This window comes from Lytechinus variegatus, chromosome 14 (assembly GCF_018143015.1).
Source record: "Lytechinus variegatus isolate NC3 chromosome 14, Lvar_3.0, whole genome shotgun sequence".
Classification (NCBI taxonomy): domain Eukaryota; kingdom Metazoa; phylum Echinodermata; class Echinoidea; order Temnopleuroida; family Toxopneustidae; genus Lytechinus; species Lytechinus variegatus.
This window is the reverse complement of record NC_054753.1, coordinates 23,698,527-23,717,710: the sequence shown is the minus strand read 5'-3', so window position 1 is coordinate 23,717,710 and position 19,184 is coordinate 23,698,527. Positions and strand designations below refer to the sequence as shown.

The window sequence follows — 19,184 nt, the reverse complement described above, 5'->3', positions numbered from 1 at the left end:
TGAGGGTCTGTGCCTGCAGACTACCATGGCCTAGCGTCTTTTGTCAAGGCATCAATCCACACTTTGCCGCTCTCCACCCAGGTGTTAAATGGGTACCCGGTAGGATGCAAAAGCCTATGTAGTATGTCCAGCAATCAAGACTTGGAACTCTTGTAGGAAAGCTCCCAGGGTGTGGAGAAAGGGCAATTTTTTGGGGGGGTGTGGGCATGCGTGGATCCTATGACCGGGGTAATTATATATCTGTAAAGTGTTTAGAGATGTCATTACAATGTATTAAGCACTAAATAAAAGGGGATTATTATTGAAATTAAACCCTTACCTTTGCTAATGCCTCTGCAGTTCCAAAGCCATTTGCTGATGCTATTTCGACAGCACGGTATTCAGGATTGTTTTGTGTTCTGAAAAACTGTTGTAAAAGAAAAAGGAAAGTAAAATTGAAAGATTATTCAATAGTTATCACAGACCAGGGGCCTGTTGCATTAAACTTTTGCCATAAAAAAACTGTGGGAAATTTTTTGCCAGAGTTTTTGAACGTGTAATTTTCAATGGCATAAAGTTGTTTGCCCGAGTTTTTATGGAAAAAGTTTTATGCAACGGGCCCCAGGCATGAATGATTCTTATAAAAAAAAAACATAGAACTCATACTACAATCTAATGATTATAGCCCCAACCCATGACATATATGTACTTATGATCAAGCACTTTGGAAAAAAAGACCGGCTGCAAATTTGGGTCATCAAGTTTCTGTGACATTCAACATGTCTTTTAAAGTCTCTAGCTATACAGCCATAGACACCTATTATTCACAGGACAAACAGAAAACCTGGCCCACCCCTCTTTTACAAAAAGAATTACTGATAACAAACCTACTGCACTATTTTCCTTTGTTATCAAACTGGCTTGTAGTTTGAAACTGATAAACATTACAGAACAGGGGCAAAGTCTTTTTTTTTAATCATCATTTTCTCTAGCTCTCCAGTGTATATCAATCCAATTTTTTGAAATATCAACTAATTCTAGCAAGATTCATGACTTAACCCTAAAAGAGAAAGGTTATTTGGACCCCTCTAACAGCCCCCAAGATCTCGGCCTTCAATTGCACGAGCACCGCAAAATTTGCACAGTGGTAGTGTGCGATAAAATCTACAAGGCTGTATGGTGAATTATTAAAAAAATAATGATTCAAATCAAATGTACTACAAAAAAAATTGGTATCACAATTTTTTTCTTATGTATCTTATTGTTTTTAAATTTTTTTAATGTATTTCTTTGTTTGTCGACTTCTTTTTTTTTCAATGGAAATCGTTGCAGACTTAATTGTGATTATAAACAAGAAAAAATAAATGAAGTTTAACCAGTAAAAGTAGAAATAATGATACATTTATGAATTTTGGCTAAATACAAAATTTGCATTGGATTTGTACATGAATTCATGTTTTTGAGCAATTTTGGGTCAGACATGCACTTACATAATGTTGCGTAATTTCGTAATCACATACCCAGGCATCGCAAATTTGGTCTCAAAGTTGTGCAAGAGTTGAAAGTAAAAACTCTGCGAGCAGCGCGGTTGAAAATTTTTGCGCAGTGGATTTATCATGAAAATATAGAGGGTTGGGCAGAATCCGCCCCCAGGCCTTTTAGAGCTAAACCACGGCCTTCAAGTCATCTGCCATATTGGTCCAGTTCCTAAGAATGAGGACAAGACATAATTAAAACAGACATTTTCTCCCTCTCTCTCTCTCTCTAATATAATACCTCTCGGCCACACGTATGGTGCGAACTTGCTTGGAAACAATGGCAACGACTGCGGATACACCGCTGCGGTGCTTGCCAATATGAAAGGGGGTTTAAAGTTGGCCCGCAGTACAAGCGTATCAACTCAACCCGGAGTTACTCCGGAGTAACTCCACTTCGCCTTCACTATGAAAGGGGTATAGGTGACTCAGTCGATGATGTCATATTTCATACAACAAAATACAAAAGAAACAGGGAGTGGATGACCTCATAGTCTCCTCTTTTGCATACCAGCCAGGATATGCATATAACTGTTTTGTGAAATTAAGCAAAAATTAAAAATTTTATAACTTTTTTATTTTACATTCGATTTTGATGAAATTTTCAGTATTATGCTTGCTGGATTTTTCTCTTTTTATTCAAATCAACTTTTTGTTGGGGTGGACTTGTCCTTTAACATACCTCTTATATGTTAATTGTGCTAATTGGTCCTGTTCCCAGAATAAAAGACCAGGATCTATTAATCAACCCCACCTCCCCCCCCCCCCCCCTGCTCCCCAGTGATAGCCCCCTATTGGTCAGTACTCACATCTCTCAATTCTCCAGCATTCTGAACAAGTTTTTTCGCATACGTCATGTCCGTCATGGAGCCGGCCGTAGCAGTCCTGTTCTTGGAAGAGTGCCTCACGGACCTGTACGTTACAACAGGACCAGGATCTGCGCAGATTAGTTTGGCCGTGCGATGGTTCTCCTCCAGTGGAAGACCAATGAAGAAATCTATACCTGTAAGATTGGACCAGTGTCAAGTTCCAGGCTTGAGTCAGAAAACTCAACATTTCCCTTTACAATGCTTTTTTAAATAGATAATGCTAGTATTCAATAAATAACACACATCTAAATTAGCATCAGGATTTCCATACAGGTATCACTTTTATGAAAACTGTACTGATGACAACTGAATGGTCAGAATTGAGACATTTTGCAGAGGCCCTATCAGGCCAAAAGCTTCAATCTCTGTACCATCAGTTGTTCTGCTGGACTACATTGGCTACAATTGCCTAGTACATAAACTGAACTCCTGGATTCCCATTGCATTTAGAGAGTGTTTTAAATGTGAAGGGAGTTTGAGACACTGCAGACTGTTGATAATTTTCCCAGTAATTTAGAATCAAGAATAAGATAAATGGAAATTGAATTAAAATTGAAAATAGAATTACAGAGAAGGTTCTGATATAGGACCAATGATTGGTGTGATGGCATGAATGACAGCTTACCAGAAAAGAGATCATTTTCTGATGAATATTGAACTGTCTTGACATTGCTACCACTTACCAAAGGGTTTCGCTATCTCCTCATCGAAGTACTTTCCAAGGGTCCTTCCCTTGGGGTCAACCCTCCGTAGCAGCTCACTGGTCAGGGGGCCTATGGAGACAGCGTGGTACCCATGAGCCGTGCCTGGCTTCCAGGAGGGTGACATGTCCGCAAACAAGGAGCCGAGCCTGACGTGGTCCCGAAGCAAGCCATACGTGATGGGCAAGGGTATCACTGGAAGAGCTGCCTGGGTTAAAAGGAACGAACGAACTGTCTTGAGGGTTTGCTCAAATAACAGGCACAATGAAAAGATCAGTAATGTTTGCCATGGACTGTAAAGATGAAAGAACGTGCCTGATTGGTCACTGGACAGTGTTTTTGAACAAATGTGAATGCTACAGTCAATCTAATTGGCTATGCTGTCTAGCAATGGGTGATTTGTTGCAAACCAATGTGTTGTCATACACAGCCCTGTATAGTCAATATCCTACATTATTACCCATGTCAGACATCTGAGCTGGTAATTCACAAACCTTACTGCCTTAGTTTTGTGAATATTGGGAAATGATGGGCATTATTTATATTTTGTTCTGTCTTTCTGCGCATACTGACTTGGCGTACAGAGACTACACAAAATATAACTTTGTATTTTCCACGGTCTTACAGTACATCGGGGCTTCTGAGGACACATAGAAAAGGGTATGTGCAGGCGCGTATCCAGCATCAGATCATACAAAGCATAAATTAATGGGCCCAATTGTCTGGGGACAATAGTGACTCTATTATGCTTGTGCATGGGCCATACATTTCTTTGTTATGACTGATGCTGGATACGCTTGTGATGTGTCACATTGATCTGCGCCAGATGAGGCAACGTTGGATACTACATATTGACCTTGTATTACTGTTAGCTTGTTTCATTGCATATTAATGTCTGCATTCAGGTAATCTGCAGCTGAACACAAGCCAACGCTATAAGTGCAGTATAAAAACACATCACTGCATTGGTCAAATCGTGCTCAACGGGCACATGCTTTTTGCATATTAATCAATGAGATTTTAGTAATTGAATATCATGTGGGCGCATCATGGTCTAGTGGTTCTGACCCTTGCCTTTCAAACAGAGGGTCGTGGGTTCAAATCCTAGCCGTGGCGTGTTTTCCTTCAGCAAGAAATTTATCCACACTGTGCAGCACTCAACCCAGGTGAGGTAAATTGGTACCGGCAGGAAATAATTCCTCCAAGTGTACACCTGAATCGGTAGCCTACCTTTGCCGGGTAATAGCAGGCCCGCTGAAAGAACAGTTTTTGGAACTGAAGTGGCTACTCTGGGTAAATATACTGTTATCATTATTGTTATTATTATTATTATGTGTATTTTGGGACTTGAGCATGAAGAAGGAGTAGACCATACCTTATGTTCCATGAGTTGTTGAACTGTGATGTCACCCTTGCCATGTGCACCAAACTCCGGCCAGTAATCTGCAACAGGTCTTTGATATTCTAACAGCCCTTCATCAACCAGCTTAGCGATGCATATCGCTCCTATAACTGTTAAACAACATAATGAATAATTTACAAAACGTAATATGACTTGAAAAAATGCTCCTAAAACTACAGAAATATAGAATATCTTAAAATCTGGCTTTTACTGGACTTTTAGAGACTCAAGCAGTTGGCAGCTATTCGTCTCGCATATGCTATCAAACTGCCCTAGACTTGCAAAACAGCTTAGCACTACATTACTCTCAAATCAAATGGATTTAAACTGTCATCAATGGAACATTCAAAACAATTGGGGTCATGGCCATGTTACGTGAAACTTGCAAATAAAATTTTTCAAAACTCTACCATTTCATTAAATTTAACATACTAAGGGTACATTGCTCACTAGCCGATTGAAATCAAGATATCCTTTTTTAAGTGGAAGTTAACCTATCAAACCCTATGCCCAAGATAGCTCTGACTTAGGTCTATGAGAAATGCGGAAACAAAAATCATATTGCATTATAGAGTTAAATTTAATATTCACCGAATTTCTATGATTATGATTCTAAGTGTGATGCATAGGGACAGTGATTTTCCATTTTACTGGTAAATAAAACGGAAATTCCATTTGGTTCTTATTCTTTTCATGTAAAGATTCATGGAATTCACCTTTGTGAAATGGAATTTCCATTTTTACATCAAGTTGAAACAGAATTACAGTTTTCCAGAAACGGAAAAGACCATTTTTTTAAACAGAAAATCACTATCTTCAGATGCAATGGAGGCTAGGCCATTGCATCGGTCTGTGAATGCAGAACTACATGGGAGAGATGTTGAAACCTCAAAATTAACAAAAAAAATAAAAAATAAAAAAAAATAAAAAAAATTGGAGACAGCTGTGAAAGATCATGATTTTAGAGTTCTGACATAGTAGCAATCTTCTGCCTAGAAAGAGTTCTTCAAAGTAATTAGGAGACTGACTAAATGAGGGATGCCACCTTTGCTAAATTACCTAAAATGCAGCTTTTTTCTGAGCTGCTGTCAATTTTCTGCTCCAACTTTTTTGATACAAGGTTTGAGCACCCCAGTGATAGTAATAAATTACCTTTTGTAGTAGAATATACTAGTGATAAAGTATTTTCCCTCCATAACTGAAGGATATCTGCATCTGCGTAACCACCGTAGAGGTTGACGACTCTCTCTCCGTTATGGTATACCGCAAAGCCAGAGCCGCTCTTTCTCACCTCCGGTCCCTTCTCAAAATTTCTCCTGGCAAGAAAAAAAAGGCAGTTGGTATTTCCTGGGTAACTTTGTCCAGGTTACATAGGAGTTTCATTAAGCTGTTTGTAAGATACAAATGACTTTAAGAGCAACCAGGGCGCTGAATTGAATCGACACCAATAGAAATCTGGTGCACCATAAGAAAGAGTCCAAAGTCGTTTGAAAGTCCCTTGTAACTATTATATCTTATACCCACTATAGCATGTATTGGTCTGTATTATTACCTTAGAGGTAAGGGTGTGTCCATGCTAGCTGCTTGGCGGCTGGAAGTGAAGTGCAGTGTAGTGGAACAACAATGGCATCTATCCTAAAGTAGAAATGTTAGGCAGGTGCCGTGCATACATCATTGTTCCAATGTCACTGGCTAGCTCTGCTTACTTTCAATGGTACATGTATTAGCATAATAGTTGTGCTCTGAGTTACTCTCTGCCAGCTGGCATGTCTATTGTGTTCTACATCTATATACATAACAGTAACTTACAACCAACTTTTTGAAATACCCACCTGGATTCAAATTCAAATTACTGTTCAGCTTAGTTACCATTTTTAAATACTTTTATTAGGTCCAACAAATATCACCTGGACTTTACAGACGAAGTACTGACTTGTCACTGGATGTAATAGCACAAGTACTTGAGTCTTCCTGAGGATTATTAGACCTTTGATCCGTATCAACTCGATTTTTTAGCTAAGCTATACCGGTGCAGGGCATATTCAACTCCTTTGAGATCTTGGTACATCTCACATTTTTACCAGTCATGATCAGAGGAGTAGGCCTAGAAGGGGGGTGGGGGTGTGAGAGGAAGTGAAAGGGACTAAGGAGGGAGGATGAATTTTTGCTTATTTTTTTACATGTTCTTTTCTTAATCTTTATTTCAGTGAAAGGAAAGCAAGAAATGGTCACATTATGTCGAACCCCCGTTTGGAGAAAGACTGCAGTTAAGATTGCAAACTGCGGTGTTTTACCCCAATTTTCATTTGCAACTCTCAATAACATTTCCATGCCCCGATAAACCCTTCTTGGCCAGGTAATCCCTGTTGTCTCAATTTCACCTCCACAGGCCAGTAAATGAGCGTTGAGCCGAGGACAAAATGATAAACAACAGCTGTGCTATTACGTAAGACTTCTCTGCCTGTAGTAGGACCTTCGGAATGAAATTGTTGTATTCGATATTTAATCATGTTTTGAAAGGCATATTGTATTCAGAAATCCAATGCTAGTCCATTTTCAATTTTGAACGAAGAAAATCAACCTCGAAATAAGGAAAGTATAAAGTCAATAAAATGGCGGCACATGTGCTTTGCGTTGGGGCTGTTGTGGTATCTTCGGACCGGGGTCAAGAAACAGGTGTTTTGATACTTAAACTTGGGGCAGCGGGTTTGTCGTAAATGGAGAAGAGAACTGATTTAGGAAAATTGGGGTATAGTGTTCTCAAATGGAGGTTTTCGTCATGAGTCATATTCACTGAAGCGAGTTTAGGTCTATCTCCATTCTAATGTATCTTTCATAAATTCTTTTTATCTTTGATTTTGGTACCTGGATAATTATGAAATCATGGTCAGTTTATGATTGCTTTGATTGTATGGGAAGGGCCCTAAGTCTATGTAATGCCCCATATCTGCACATATGTGCATCTGAGCGATTCTAATAAAAGATGCTTAACAACCACACATTTTACACCTGCAATACATAGACTGATATTCATTTTATGAGATTTCTGGCACACTTACTCATAGCTAGAATATAAGAAACATTTTCATTCACTTTTTAATGGAATAAAGAGAGAAATTCAGGTTTAATCTCAGACCCAAGTCAAATTTTACGGTGCACAGATACAGAGCTACCAAGTCTCACGCATTGTGCGTGAGACTCAAGCATTATGCGTGAGACTCAAGCATTTTGGACTCTTGTTCATCCCCTCAAATCTCTGTCTCACGCAACTATCACAGCCTATCCCCATATACATTGTACACAATGTCTGTGATCTCACCGTCAGATTCACAGAAAATCTCACGCATAGTCACCTAAGTCAAGTGGTGGCATGGTGGGACTTTTACATTTACAAGTGCAGGAAAGACTTCCATATGTCCCCTCCACTAATTTTAAAAAATACTTCCCCAAAACCCCCTTGTGTCTTTCTCTTTTTTCTTCTTTTTCTTCTTACTTCCGGTGGGAACTTGGATTCGAACCTCTCGCTGCAGAACGAAGCATCTCCAGTCTGTCGCCTTACTCACTGAGCTAGCAGGAATTGTTGAAAACCCATGGGTTTCATAACAATTATCGTGTGTGTGTGTGTGTGTATTTGAGTTTTGTCAGACGTGTATCAATCAGATATGATTATTTACGTCTGGGACCGACCTTTAACGTCACCATCCGAAAGACGTGACCAGGGCTCGAACCTCGAACCTCTGCATCAATTTGTAACTTCCCCACAGCTTGGATTACAGGCGCACGCCACAACGCCCAGTTGATATTACGACTAGTCTACTCTCCAAGAGTATTGGGTATTTATTTTTCTGACTAAATAAACCGATGCCATTGGGAATTACACACACTCGAATTTTTGACGGAATAAAGCCATATTTTGGTATGTATCTGACTTTTCCTTCTTAAATCTCTTAGATATATGTTAGATAATTCTTGATAAACCTTCTCCATATTTATTTTTCAATTTTAGTGGAGGGGACATATGGAAGTCTTGCCCAAGTGCAAAATAATATGATAAATCTTTAATGTTAGAGTCACTCATACTTATTACTCGCCCCGGGCAGTAGAGGCGCACGGCCAATATGGGAGACTCTCTCCAATAGGGGAGACAATCTCCCACATTGGAGACTTGCTTTGCAAAAGGACAAAAGAAACAACACCAACAAAAGCATGATTTTTTCCACCCAAAATTTTGTCTCACTGAGGTCAGAAGCCCATTTGTTTTGTGTGTGATTGACAACAAAAATCCTTATCAAAACAAAAGTAGACGGTGAACTTTTAAAGTAGACCGGTGAAAAGGGGTAATTTGCTTATCACATTTTTATTTGCCGCCAAGGTAATCCAGCTTTTGCCGCAAATGTAAACAAAGAAAATTAGTCTCAAACTGGAAACTGTCTCTGAAATTGGATACCCAAATTCTTTACAAAAGTCTCTTGGAGATAATTTCCCATATTGGAGACAGTCTCCAATATTGGCCGTGCGCCTCTACTGCCGGGGGGGGGGGTAATGGCATCATATTATGGAACGTGTGGGACTGAAATTAGGTTCCTGGGATTGGACTGGGCCGGATTGAGATAAATCACTCACCTAAATTCATCCTCTATCTCTTCAAAGCCTGGTTTGACGTATCCACCAACATGAACTGGTAATTTCCACTGTCGAAGTTTAGGTAAATACCTTACTATCAGAGCTGTGGAGGCGATCAAGGCTAGGTTTTCAAGCATTTTAGGAAGAAGATTTCGTCAAGACGAAGTGGAGTCTGTATGGTCGCTATATATGCCGCATGCAATGCGGGGCCAGGGAAATCCCCACGAAGTGGCGTTAGTCTTTTCCATCCAGCTCGTTGTAAAAGAACTGTCGTCAAGGCATGTAAAAAAAAAAAGATCGGGGAAATAATCCTCGAACGAAATAATGTGATATGTTTGGTCTAGGTAATTGACATTGATTTGAATGGTCATTGGTTGTACCTCTTTAATGTAGGGTGAAAAACAAAAACAACTTTAAAAATAAATGGGGTCTGGATTATGATAAAGTAGACTATAACAGGAAACAAGGTGGGCGTGGCATGTGGTGAGGGTTGCTACTTCTTTTTGTTCGCTTCCCCCCCCCCCCTCGATTTCCTCTCGCTTTTTTTTCTTCTAAACTAGCTCTAATTATTCATAACTTTTTATAATTTATCCCTCCTTTTCTCCCGGGCGTTGTGGCGTGCGCCTGTAATCCAAGCTATGTGGGGAAGTTACAAATTGATGCAGAGGTTCGAGCCCTGGTCACGTCTTTCGGATGGTGACGTTAAAGGTCGGTCCCAGACGTAAATAATCATATCTGATTGATACATGTCTGACAAAACTAAAATACACACACACCTGTCTCCTTTTCTCTCTCAGTTGAATTTTTTTTGTATACAGTAGGCCCCCTATATATTTTTTTTTTAATTCCTATGCAAAATGGTAGTAGTGGTAAGTTACCATTAGTCTACACAAACTTTGTCTACTTTTTATTTGGTCTAATCCAATTTTGTCTACTTTAAGCTCTTGCACCAACCATTTCATCTAATGCCTAGGTCACATAGCCCGGCCGATGAGGTTCCGATGAGCCAGCGATGCGATTTTAGCCGGACACCGGCCGGACTCCCGTGGTCACCGGCCGGCGTTTGGGGCTAAAAACCGCATCGGTGGCAGCTCGGCGAAATTTAACTTCGGAGTTAAAAATTCGACGGGCTCTCACCGAGCTCCCTCATCGCAGCCCCATCCTTACCACATCGGAATACGCATCGGCCGGTGTACGACCGAGTATCGGCCGGTGTCCCGTGCCTCTGAGGTCACCAGAGGACAAGCTTTTGTGAACGGACACCGGCCGAGTTTCGGCCGAGCTCCGACCAATGTGGGACCGAGCCCTGGAAAGTATAGTACCGGTGGGTGACCGATGTAAGGGACAGCGGCCGAAGCTCGGCCGGACATCGGCCGGAACTCGGCCGGATATCGTTGCTGGTATATAAACCGCTCGCTTCGGAGATCCGTGCTCAACATTCAGCTGGTTGTATTCATACAAGCAACATCTCAGGATACCACGCTTTTTAAAGACTTTAGAGTAACAGTCTATTTAAGGATGCCAAAAGTTGTGAGGATAAATGATTGGGATGAAGAGGAGAGGCCACCACTAGAGGATGACGGGAAGAAGAGGCCGCCACCAGGTAGCAGAAAGGGGAAGGCCCCGAAGAAGGGGAAGAAGGCGCCGCCGGCAGTAAAGACAAGAACCTCTTCCCGAAAGAGATCACCAGAGGGAGAAGGCGGCGCCAGTGGCACGGAGGAGGAGCCGTCAGAGGCGTCTGATGCCGATTCCCATTCGTCCAAGTCCACGTCCAAGTCCTCTTCCTCGTCGGCGTCCACGTCGCGGCGAGCCGTTGGAGTGCCCATAGAGGAGATTACCCCAGAGCAAATGCAAGAGATAGCAGAGTTCTACGAGGGACACCCTATGTACTACGATGTTGGGCATGAGAACCACAAAAACACGAAGTTGAAGGACTGGACTCTGGACAAGTTTAGCGAACAGATCGGGCTTTCTGGTGAGACCTTGTCAGCTTTTAAAATTTTTCGAAATTGTTATCAAATTTGTCGGATTTCATTGGTACTTTTATCTTTAAGAAAGCATTTTATTAAATGTCTTGCTGGTTTATTGTTTTGTTTTTCTGTATGTTGCAGTCCAAGCCATACAGAGGCACTTCACAAGTTGCCGTACCGAACATTTCAAGCTCAAGAACAGACCCAAGAGTGGCAAGAGTGGATCCTGGGCAGCCCCCCTTACGTCACTCCAGAAGTTCAAGCTGAAGGCGTATGAGTTTCTGGACGCCCATCACATATTGCTTAGTCGTGAGACACGAACGCAGTAATCGACTTGTGGGAGGGTAAGCATCTGCAAGCAGAATTTTGTCAAGTTGCCTTGGGAACGTCTTAATGTTTTTTCTTTGCCTGTCTGTTGCACACCCTTCTTATCCCACTTTCGCCTTTCGACTCTAATGTCAATGTTTTGCTTGCTCATGCTTCAGCTTGCTGGTTAGGATGAGGATTCAGCGTCGGAGGCGAAGTGTGCTGCACCGTCTGAGTCTGAGCCGACCACGTCGCAGGGAGCGGGAGCTGTCAGCAAGAAGAGCAAGGCTACATCCGCCAGCGACATGTCCAGGACGCTGATCGAGTGTCTCAAGTCTAGTGCCAAGGCCACTCAGGACGCAGCTGAAAAGGTAAATACTTGACAAAACTTGCAAAATTTTGTCATTTCTGCTACTTACATCCCAATACAAAATGCAAGAATTGTATTTACAATTACATGATTTTTTTTTCATATTCTCTTCACAGGTGCGTGTAGCCCAGGCTACAGCTGCAGATCCGTTCCAGGCCGAGCGTGACGCCTGGGCGGAGTGGATGACAAGCGCGAACAACCAGGTGCCGGCACACCGGTACAGACAGTTTCAGCTGGAGACTTTCACCACATTCATGAGATTCGTCCCGCTCATGCAGGGGATTCAGCAGCAGCCCCAGCAGCAGCCTCCGAAGCCCCCGCCGCAGATCGTACAGCCGGCCGTTCCTCTGGCAGATCCTTATAACCAACAGCCGATGTATCTTCAGCCCGCATCCCTGAAACCACAGCAGCAGCCGCAGCAGTTTATCATCTGTATTATGCCTCCAGTTCGGCAGCAGCAGCAGCAGCCGCCACAGCAGCTGTATGAACAGCTCCAGGTACATGTTTCTCTTCCATAGTGATATTTTACAGTACATATTTAAAAAAAAAATGAGTTTCTGTATGCATATCATAACTTTTAGTTTTCTTTTGCACAGCAATAATATTTTTATGCTTTTGCTATGTTTCAGCCTCCCAGGGCAGTGTCTGCACCCCCAGTCACCTCTGCGACATATGACCTCTCATCCTTGCTGGCCTTGCCGTCTCCCCTCAGGCTCCCCGCCAGCAAAGGGTCTAACATCACAGAAGCTGCGTGGCAGATTTCTTCACCCGCCAACATCAGCCTCAACACGCAGTCACCTGCACAGAGGTCAAGAGATAGCAGCCTTTCGCAGTTGCTAGATGCGAACGAACGTGATGTCACAAACGAAGGTCCCGAGGACAACACAGCAGAGCTACAGCGGGAGAAGGAGCAAGAGTATGAGCAGGAGTAGGAGCAGGACAGGCCGAGTTCTTCACAGTCTGACAGAGACCCACCTCAGTCAAGTAGTCCAAAGTTTTAGTGATCGTACTGACAGTGTGCCTCGGATACTTATAGCGACAGTGTGCCTCGTATACTTACAGTGACAGTTAGCCTCGGTTACTCACAGTGACAGTTATTTTGGCAGCATTGCCAGTCGGGTTATAGTTATCTTGTGATATATATTCTTTCGATGGCAGCGGTCTACAGTGCCAGTTTATGTTTATTGCCATATTTATTGTGTATGTGGTAACATCCAAGGTATGAAAACTAAAGTTCTGTCGTTGTCTTTATTGTTTTTATCTTTTTAACATCTTAGAGCAATAAACTGAGAACTCAAAAGGTAAAACAAAGTTAATTTAGAAGGAAAGAAAATGTCATTTAGAAGGTTTTATAGAACACACCATAAAAATTGGTTAATTTTAACAAAGTTGCATAGATCAAAAGTTAAACAGTACTCAAGTAAAAATTAATATTTCGTAAGACTTTAGCTGATATGTAAACAATGGAGATCCTTCCTCATTATGAAAAAACACATACTTTTTAAAAGGTGAAAACATATTAATGGGCAATCATTTGAAGCCTATTACAAAATTACAAAGCTAATCATATTGGTTGATACAAGTGTTTTTCTTTATGAAAGGTTAGTTTTTAAAGGTGAAAGAAAAGATACAATGACGATTATTCTTTGATTAAAAATAATTCAATCACAATGAATGTGTTGCTGTTGTATTATTTACACACATCTCATCTTATTCATACTGGTGTATTTTAATATTGATTTATTCTTTCAAACAGGTTTGATTTCTTTTGGCATTTATTACTAGTGTTCAAATTAAAAAGAGCAAAGGCAATGTTTTAAGATTACCCAATAACAGATTTATTTGCAAACAACATACTGAATAATGGAAAGTATAACACATCAAAAATGCGTTAAGTCCTGAGAAGAATAATGGAATGTCTGTGGCTGCATCCGGTATACTGTAACAATATTAGACACAAGTTACTGCTGGTTTATGGCCACATCTTGCCATGGCACACTCCCGGCAGGACTGCAAAAGTAATTGTTGAGGTATGCCCGCAGTTCTTTGCCTGGCCGGGTCAATCTTGGCCCGTGCCCTGCTGCTTGCACATCTTCGAGCACGGCTTGGTCTCGCCATGCACCCGCGATGATCTGACCCTGCTCATCTTCCCGGTCGAGGTCAGCATTCTGAAGGTTGGGGTAACGAGTCCTCATGAGGTTGTGAAGGGTCATGCAGGCCTTGACGATCTTGGTAACTTTCGACGGTCTCAATCCCAGGGTTGTTAGCAGACATCTGAAGCGATTGGCGAATATACCAAACGCGTTTTCAACCACACGGCGTGCCCTGGAACACCGGTAGTTGTAGATCCGCTCGTCCCGTTTCAGGTGCCGATGAGGGTAAGGCTTCATCATGTATGGCCGTAGGGGGAAGGCGTCGTCTCCGACCATGTAGTAGGGTGTGTCCTGGTCGTCATTTGGTAGGGGATCCGGCTGGGGTAGTCCGATCGTTCCCTCACGCAGACCTGGCTCCAGTCGCGACCGGTTAAAGATGCCGGCGTCGGAATACGACCCTGGTGACCCCACATCCGCCCAGATGAACTTGTAGTCAGAGTTTACCACTGCAAGCATGACGATGGAAAAGAAGCCTTTGTAGTTGTAGTAAAGTGAGCCGCTCTTGGGGGGCTTCTTGATGGCGACATGTTTCCCATCGATCGCGCCACAACAGTGGGGAAAGTTCCATCTGTCTCCGAATCCCTCGGCTACCGGGCGCCACTCATCTTCTGTCTGGGGAGTGGCCCACATCTCGTCCTCGTATTCGTCGTAGATGGCCTGACAGACCTCGGGGACGAACAGAGAGATGGTGTTGTGTGGGACACGAAACGCGAACGCCAGATCATGATAGCTGCTTCCGGTCGCCAAGAACCTCAAGGTGATCGCCAGCTTCAGCCCAGGATCCAAGGGGGTTCGATGCCTGCAACAGAAGAGGGTGAAATATGAATAAAATCAAACTAGAATAAATATGGATGGAAGACATTTCAGCACAATTTGACAGTAGGTTCATAAAGTGTAAACTTACGTTGTGGTCTTGGCAATGCGGGGGCCAACTCGGTCAAGCAACTCATAGAACATCTGTGGCTCCATGCGGAGGTAGGATTTGAAGTCGGCAGCGTGCTCGGCCTCGAGTTCCCTCATGAGCGTCTCATACTGGCCGAAACGAGGTCTGCGTAGGATCCACTCGCGCACCCACCAACGTCTTATTCTTCTGCCGGCCCTCTGTCGCTCCCTCTCGGCTTCTTCGAGCAGTGCTGCCAGGACCAAGTTGTACTGGAACCTCGCCTGAGCTAGCTCGTGTTCTAACAATGCCATTCGTAGTCTTCTCGGTGCAGCCATAGTGATGAACTGACCATTCCAGGTAGGGTGGACATATATATACAGGTATGGAATAGCTGACCATCGGCCCCCCAAGTCCGAGGTACACCGGCCGAACATCGGCCGGGCAGTGTTCGAAGCCCGTTAACAACCCGGCCGGTGATCGCACGGTGTCCTTTAACCTGCTCGGGTACCGGCCGTATACCCCCCGATGTCCGGCCGACCATCGGCCGGTAGTTGCTGCCACATCGGCCGAAAAAAATCTCCACTTTTGAGACAGACTCCGGACGGTCATCGGCCGGTGTTTGGTCGGTCGCATGTAGATTTCCGGACGGAGCCCGGTCACGTCACCGAGTTATGCCACCGATGAGGGGAGCTCGGCGACACCTCAAAAATCCACCGAGCTCCACCGATGCCGGACACCGGCCGGGCTATGTGACCTAGGCATAATTGGTGACTTTACCAAATTGTCTAATTTCTCCTTACTATGGAAAGCCATGCAGCACCCCCATCATCTTAATGGCATATGCCTTCAAACACGTTTTATAAATATTATTCCTACTTGCATCATTGTCTTGACAATCCAGTGCCCTCCTATCACTGTTTACAAAGGGACATTAGGTGGTTTCAGACCGCCTCGAAGTTCGTCAGTTCCAGGTATTCTCTGATCGGGAAATTTACCCCGATCAGAAAATACCAGGTATTTTGGTAATGTGAAAGCAAACTACGCGTAATCTCCCCGAAAGAAAATACCCGCTAAATAGTAGGTACTTGGTGAAATTACGAGAACTTTCGAGGGGATTTTTCCAAGGTCGCAGGTAAATTGGCGATGTGAAAGCAAATTACGGGAACTTTTAGCCCAGCGTGTCGTTGGGCGCTGCGCCGTGGGTGGCTGCTGGGCTAGTGATTTTGATTCTCGCACCTTGCCTGCTTATCAGACCATACAATGCGCATGCTCGTAACTTCAGGAACTTATCCCGAAGGGTATGTTTCGGGGCGGTGTGAATGCAGGAATAATTTATGGGTATTTTTTAGCCGAAAACAGTTCCCTTAATTTAACGGGGATTCTTGTGATTGAGGCGGTTTGAAACCACCTATTGTGCAACTTTCCTGTAGGAAATAATCATGACACTGATGGGTTTCCATACAGTCAGAGTTTGATCGGATCAATTGCAACTCTTTGTAAAATGGCGTCCAAGGCCCTGTCTTACAAAGAGTTATGATTGATCCAATCAATCAAATTCTACAGAAATCCAGCATTGTCATAATAATTTCTACAAGAAATTCAAAAATTATCCCTTGTAACAAAAAGAAGCACACTAAATTTTCAAGAAAACCATGAACGTATGACTATACATTATAGAAAATAGTTTGAACATGCATTTTAGATGTTGACGTTGCTGGCTTTCTATAGTTGTGGTTGATTGGATCAATCAAACTCTTTGTAAAAGCAGCATATGCAGATGGACTCTACATGCTGGTCTAGTCATATCCTCCCTTAATCCCATTTCTTGACATCAAGCGTTACAGTCTTGAAATAAAAAATTGCATTTTGTTAACAAAAAAACATAAAGAATTAAGATTCTTTATTATTGTGTTGTTAACAAAACTCACTTCTTGAGAAATGGGCTTCAGAAAGAATACTAGTAGTTTGCAATAGCCTAAGTACATCAGCGTATATTGTTTTAGGTGTGATAAATGTGTGTGTGGGGGGAGGGGAGTCCACGGGTGTGTGTGTATACATATATAGAAAACAAAACAAAAATGTCAATAATACATATAACAATCTCACCATTTGTGCCTTGTGTTCTTAAAATATTTAATTTAACAGGGTTAATAACATTGCAAGCATTGATTTCTCTGTAACTTGAAGTTAAAAAAGAACAAAATAAGTAGATCTGCACTTGCAAATACAACCCATACGAATATCTTTCATATTGAAAATGCAAATATGTAGGCATTCATTAAACAATGACATTTTATACAAAAAAAATAATACACAAGTATATTGCTACGATTTAAAAGCCGAGGAAGTATATTCATTGCAAGAGAGTTTAATATTCTTGAACCAGAAAGCAAATTCTAGTAGCCCTGGTTTGGGATTCATTTGATGGTGGGCTGACAAATCTTGAACTACACATACGTTGTCCTTTCTGTCCATTTTGTTTCATCCCATATGCCGCCCTTTCACACGGTTAAAAAATCGTAATTTGAATGATTCCAGTGAAAAATATGGATGACAAATTTTTAGCAGTGTGAAACCAAACTAGAATCACAAACGCTAATCACAATCACAAATTGAAATTCTACTCCGGAGGTGAAGTCCAATTAAGTTTCACTCAAATTACGGTACAAATTTTACGTGTGAAAGGCTTGCCCTCCAAAACATCTTTGGGGGCGGAGCTTACATGTCCTTACAAACACTTCCATATATAATACAATTGTCATGCACTCATAGTATCGATGCAGTGCATTGATTGACAAGTCACCTAGGACACATACCGCCTTCGCTCGGGAATTTGAATTCAAATCATAGAGTTTGTGTGAGCGTTTGAATGGTCCAATGATGGTTCAAGATTCATGTGGGAAAAGGCCCATGGTCTTGTCGTAGTATGTCTACAGCCAGTTTGTCTATTAACCACTTACTCAAATTGCTAGTCTATAGGCACAGACCTTTGATTTTCCCAATTAACATAGTGCATAATGCTGAGTCCGAAGTAGTGAGACTAGAGTCACTATGTACTGCGGGTGCCTCTACCAGTGGCGGATCCAAGGGGGGAGGGGGGCACAGGCCAGATGTTGATAGACTCAAAAATATATTTAGTGGAATATGTCATGCACAGACAAATGAGGACCTTGTTTTTTCTTTGCTTGTAAATTTTTTTCCTGAAACAAATGATCTCGATGTCGTACATACCCTGGGTAAATATGATGATCATGACGTAATAATCATCATCATCATGAAAATGAAAATCCATAATTTACTGTTCGAAATAGAAAACTGAAAGAGAAATACTCCAAAAACTCAATTTGCTTGATTGACCGTGGGCCCTGCAGCCACAGAGCAGTGCCAGATCAATCAATGTTGCTTTACCCCTTAAATCATTGAATGCCAAACAGGGTAACAGTATACAAATAGCGAATAGGCATGAGTGCGATGGTGCGAGATTTCGCATGAGGTGAAAGAAAGATGCTCTATTCAACGAGGCGTTAGCCGAGTTGAATAGAGCGTTTCTTTCTTTCACCGAATGCGAAATCTCGCACCATTGCACGAATAAGAATATTCGCTATTTGTGTTGTACAACGCCTCGGAATCTAGCGAAAAAATGAAAAAAAAAAGTTTTTCCCTGCAGTAATGAAAAGGGAGCAAAAATATTGAAAGCGAAAAGCAAAATCCCACAAGCCGGGCCCACAAGCGCACATGATCTTGGACAGCATTGCGCATTTAGCCAGCGAGCTGTACGCGCTTTATTTAATCAATGAAATCGCATTGTGACGTCACCTCCTAAAGCCGTGCAATGGTACATTTTGGATGGTACGTTTTGTGTGCAATGGTACGAATGTGTGACATTCAGCCTCCCATTTGATCGCGTACAACAAGCTAAGTAGGCGTTGTACAACAACTCCCATCTTACAAGAGATCTATATCTGGTATGCAGGGGCGGATCCATGATTTTTTGAAGGGGGGGACATTTTCCTGAGGAAAAATTTCACAAGCAATAAAAGGTCTTCACTTTCAAGGGGGGGGGCACACTTCTGTTTTAACAGCATTTTTACAGTACAAATTTTAATTGTGCCTCTCAAGGGGGGGGGGGCGGCTATACCCCCCCCCACCTGGATCCGCCAATGCTGGTATGGTTGAGACAATGCAGTATTCATTTAATTTATAATCAAGAGAACATTTTTAAAAGTGATTTTTCAAAAAGAATGGATTACTTTTAAGAAATATTACATGCCAAATTAAATATAAGTTTTGAAAAAATAGTCCTGCTCTTTGAATGGGACAGGACATTAGTTCTATTAATCGCCAACAAGTCCTAAGATAAATTCAAAATGAAATCCATAAAACAAGATTATCC

The 19,184-nt window shown here is 42.2% G+C and overlaps 4 protein-coding genes across 5 annotated transcripts in view; 2 read left to right on the top strand and 2 right to left on the bottom strand.

Moving 5' to 3' along the window:
* LOC121427530 (beta-lactamase domain-containing protein 2-like) overlaps positions 1-9,297 on the bottom strand; it is a 32,600-nt gene extending 23,303 nt beyond the window's left edge. The window contains exons 1-6 of one of the 2 annotated variants that reach the window (XM_041623974.1): positions 9,110-9,297; positions 5,639-5,802; positions 4,460-4,596; positions 3,067-3,292; positions 2,324-2,517; positions 320-406 (exon numbers count right to left, since the gene is read on the bottom strand). In XM_041623974.1, coding sequence (XP_041479908.1) covers positions 320-406; positions 2,324-2,517; positions 3,067-3,292; positions 4,460-4,596; positions 5,639-5,802; positions 9,110-9,246 — 945 coding nt within the window. In that variant the 5' untranslated portion in view covers positions 9,247-9,297. Of the gene's footprint in view, positions 1-319; positions 407-2,323; positions 2,518-3,066; positions 3,293-4,459; positions 4,597-5,638; positions 5,803-6,038; positions 6,074-9,109 lie in introns of those variants that run through there. The other variant, XM_041623975.1, reaches the window with a different exon arrangement.
* Positions 9,298-10,627: 1,330 nt separating this feature from the next.
* LOC121427283 lies at positions 10,628-11,408 on the top strand. The gene is made up of 2 exons (XM_041623621.1): positions 10,628-11,084; positions 11,221-11,408. Exons 1-2 carry the CDS (start codon positions 10,628-10,630, stop codon positions 11,406-11,408), a joined length of 645 nt encoding a protein of 214 aa, XP_041479555.1.
* Positions 11,409-11,585: 177 nt separating this feature from the next.
* LOC121427282 (alpha/beta-gliadin A-V-like) lies at positions 11,586-12,687 on the top strand. The gene is made up of 3 exons (XM_041623620.1): positions 11,586-11,756; positions 11,872-12,252; positions 12,385-12,687. The coding sequence occupies exons 1-3, from the start codon at positions 11,691-11,693 to the stop codon at positions 12,685-12,687; spliced, it is 750 nt and encodes a 249-aa protein (XP_041479554.1). The 5' UTR covers positions 11,586-11,690.
* A 1,029-nt stretch (positions 12,688-13,716) lies between these two features.
* LOC121427281 (putative nuclease HARBI1) lies at positions 13,717-15,412 on the bottom strand. Its single transcript, XM_041623619.1, has 2 exons — positions 14,813-15,412; positions 13,717-14,707 (listed from the first exon to the last, which is right to left on the bottom strand). The coding sequence occupies exons 1-2, from the start codon at positions 15,223-15,225 to the stop codon at positions 13,717-13,719; spliced, it is 1,404 nt and encodes a 467-aa protein (XP_041479553.1). The 5' UTR covers positions 15,226-15,412.
* Positions 15,413-19,184: the final 3,772 nt, after the last annotated feature.

Excerpts from the sequence above, each read along its gene's own strand:
- LOC121427283 (XM_041623621.1), top strand. The coding sequence starts at position 10,628 with ATGCCAAAAGTTGTGAGGATAAATGATTGGGATGAAGAGGAGAGGCCA. Across the intron at positions 11,085-11,220 it reads CGAACAGATCGGGCTTTCTG|TCCAAGCCATACAGAGGCAC; the intron begins GTGAGACCTTGT and ends TGTATGTTGCAG.
- LOC121427282 (XM_041623620.1), top strand. The coding sequence starts at position 11,691 with ATGTCCAGGACGCTGATCGAGTGTCTCAAGTCTAGTGCCAAGGCCACT. Across the intron at positions 11,757-11,871 it reads CTCAGGACGCAGCTGAAAAG|GTGCGTGTAGCCCAGGCTAC; the intron begins GTAAATACTTGA and ends TTCTCTTCACAG. Across the intron at positions 12,253-12,384 it reads AGCTGTATGAACAGCTCCAG|CCTCCCAGGGCAGTGTCTGC; the intron begins GTACATGTTTCT and ends GCTATGTTTCAG.
- LOC121427281 (XM_041623619.1), bottom strand. The coding sequence starts at position 15,225 with ATGTTCGGCCGGTGTACCTCGGACTTGGGGGGCCGATGGTCAGCTATT. Across the intron at positions 14,708-14,812 it reads CGCATTGCCAAGACCACAAC|GCATCGAACCCCCTTGGATC; the intron begins GTAAGTTTACAC and ends CTTCTGTTGCAG.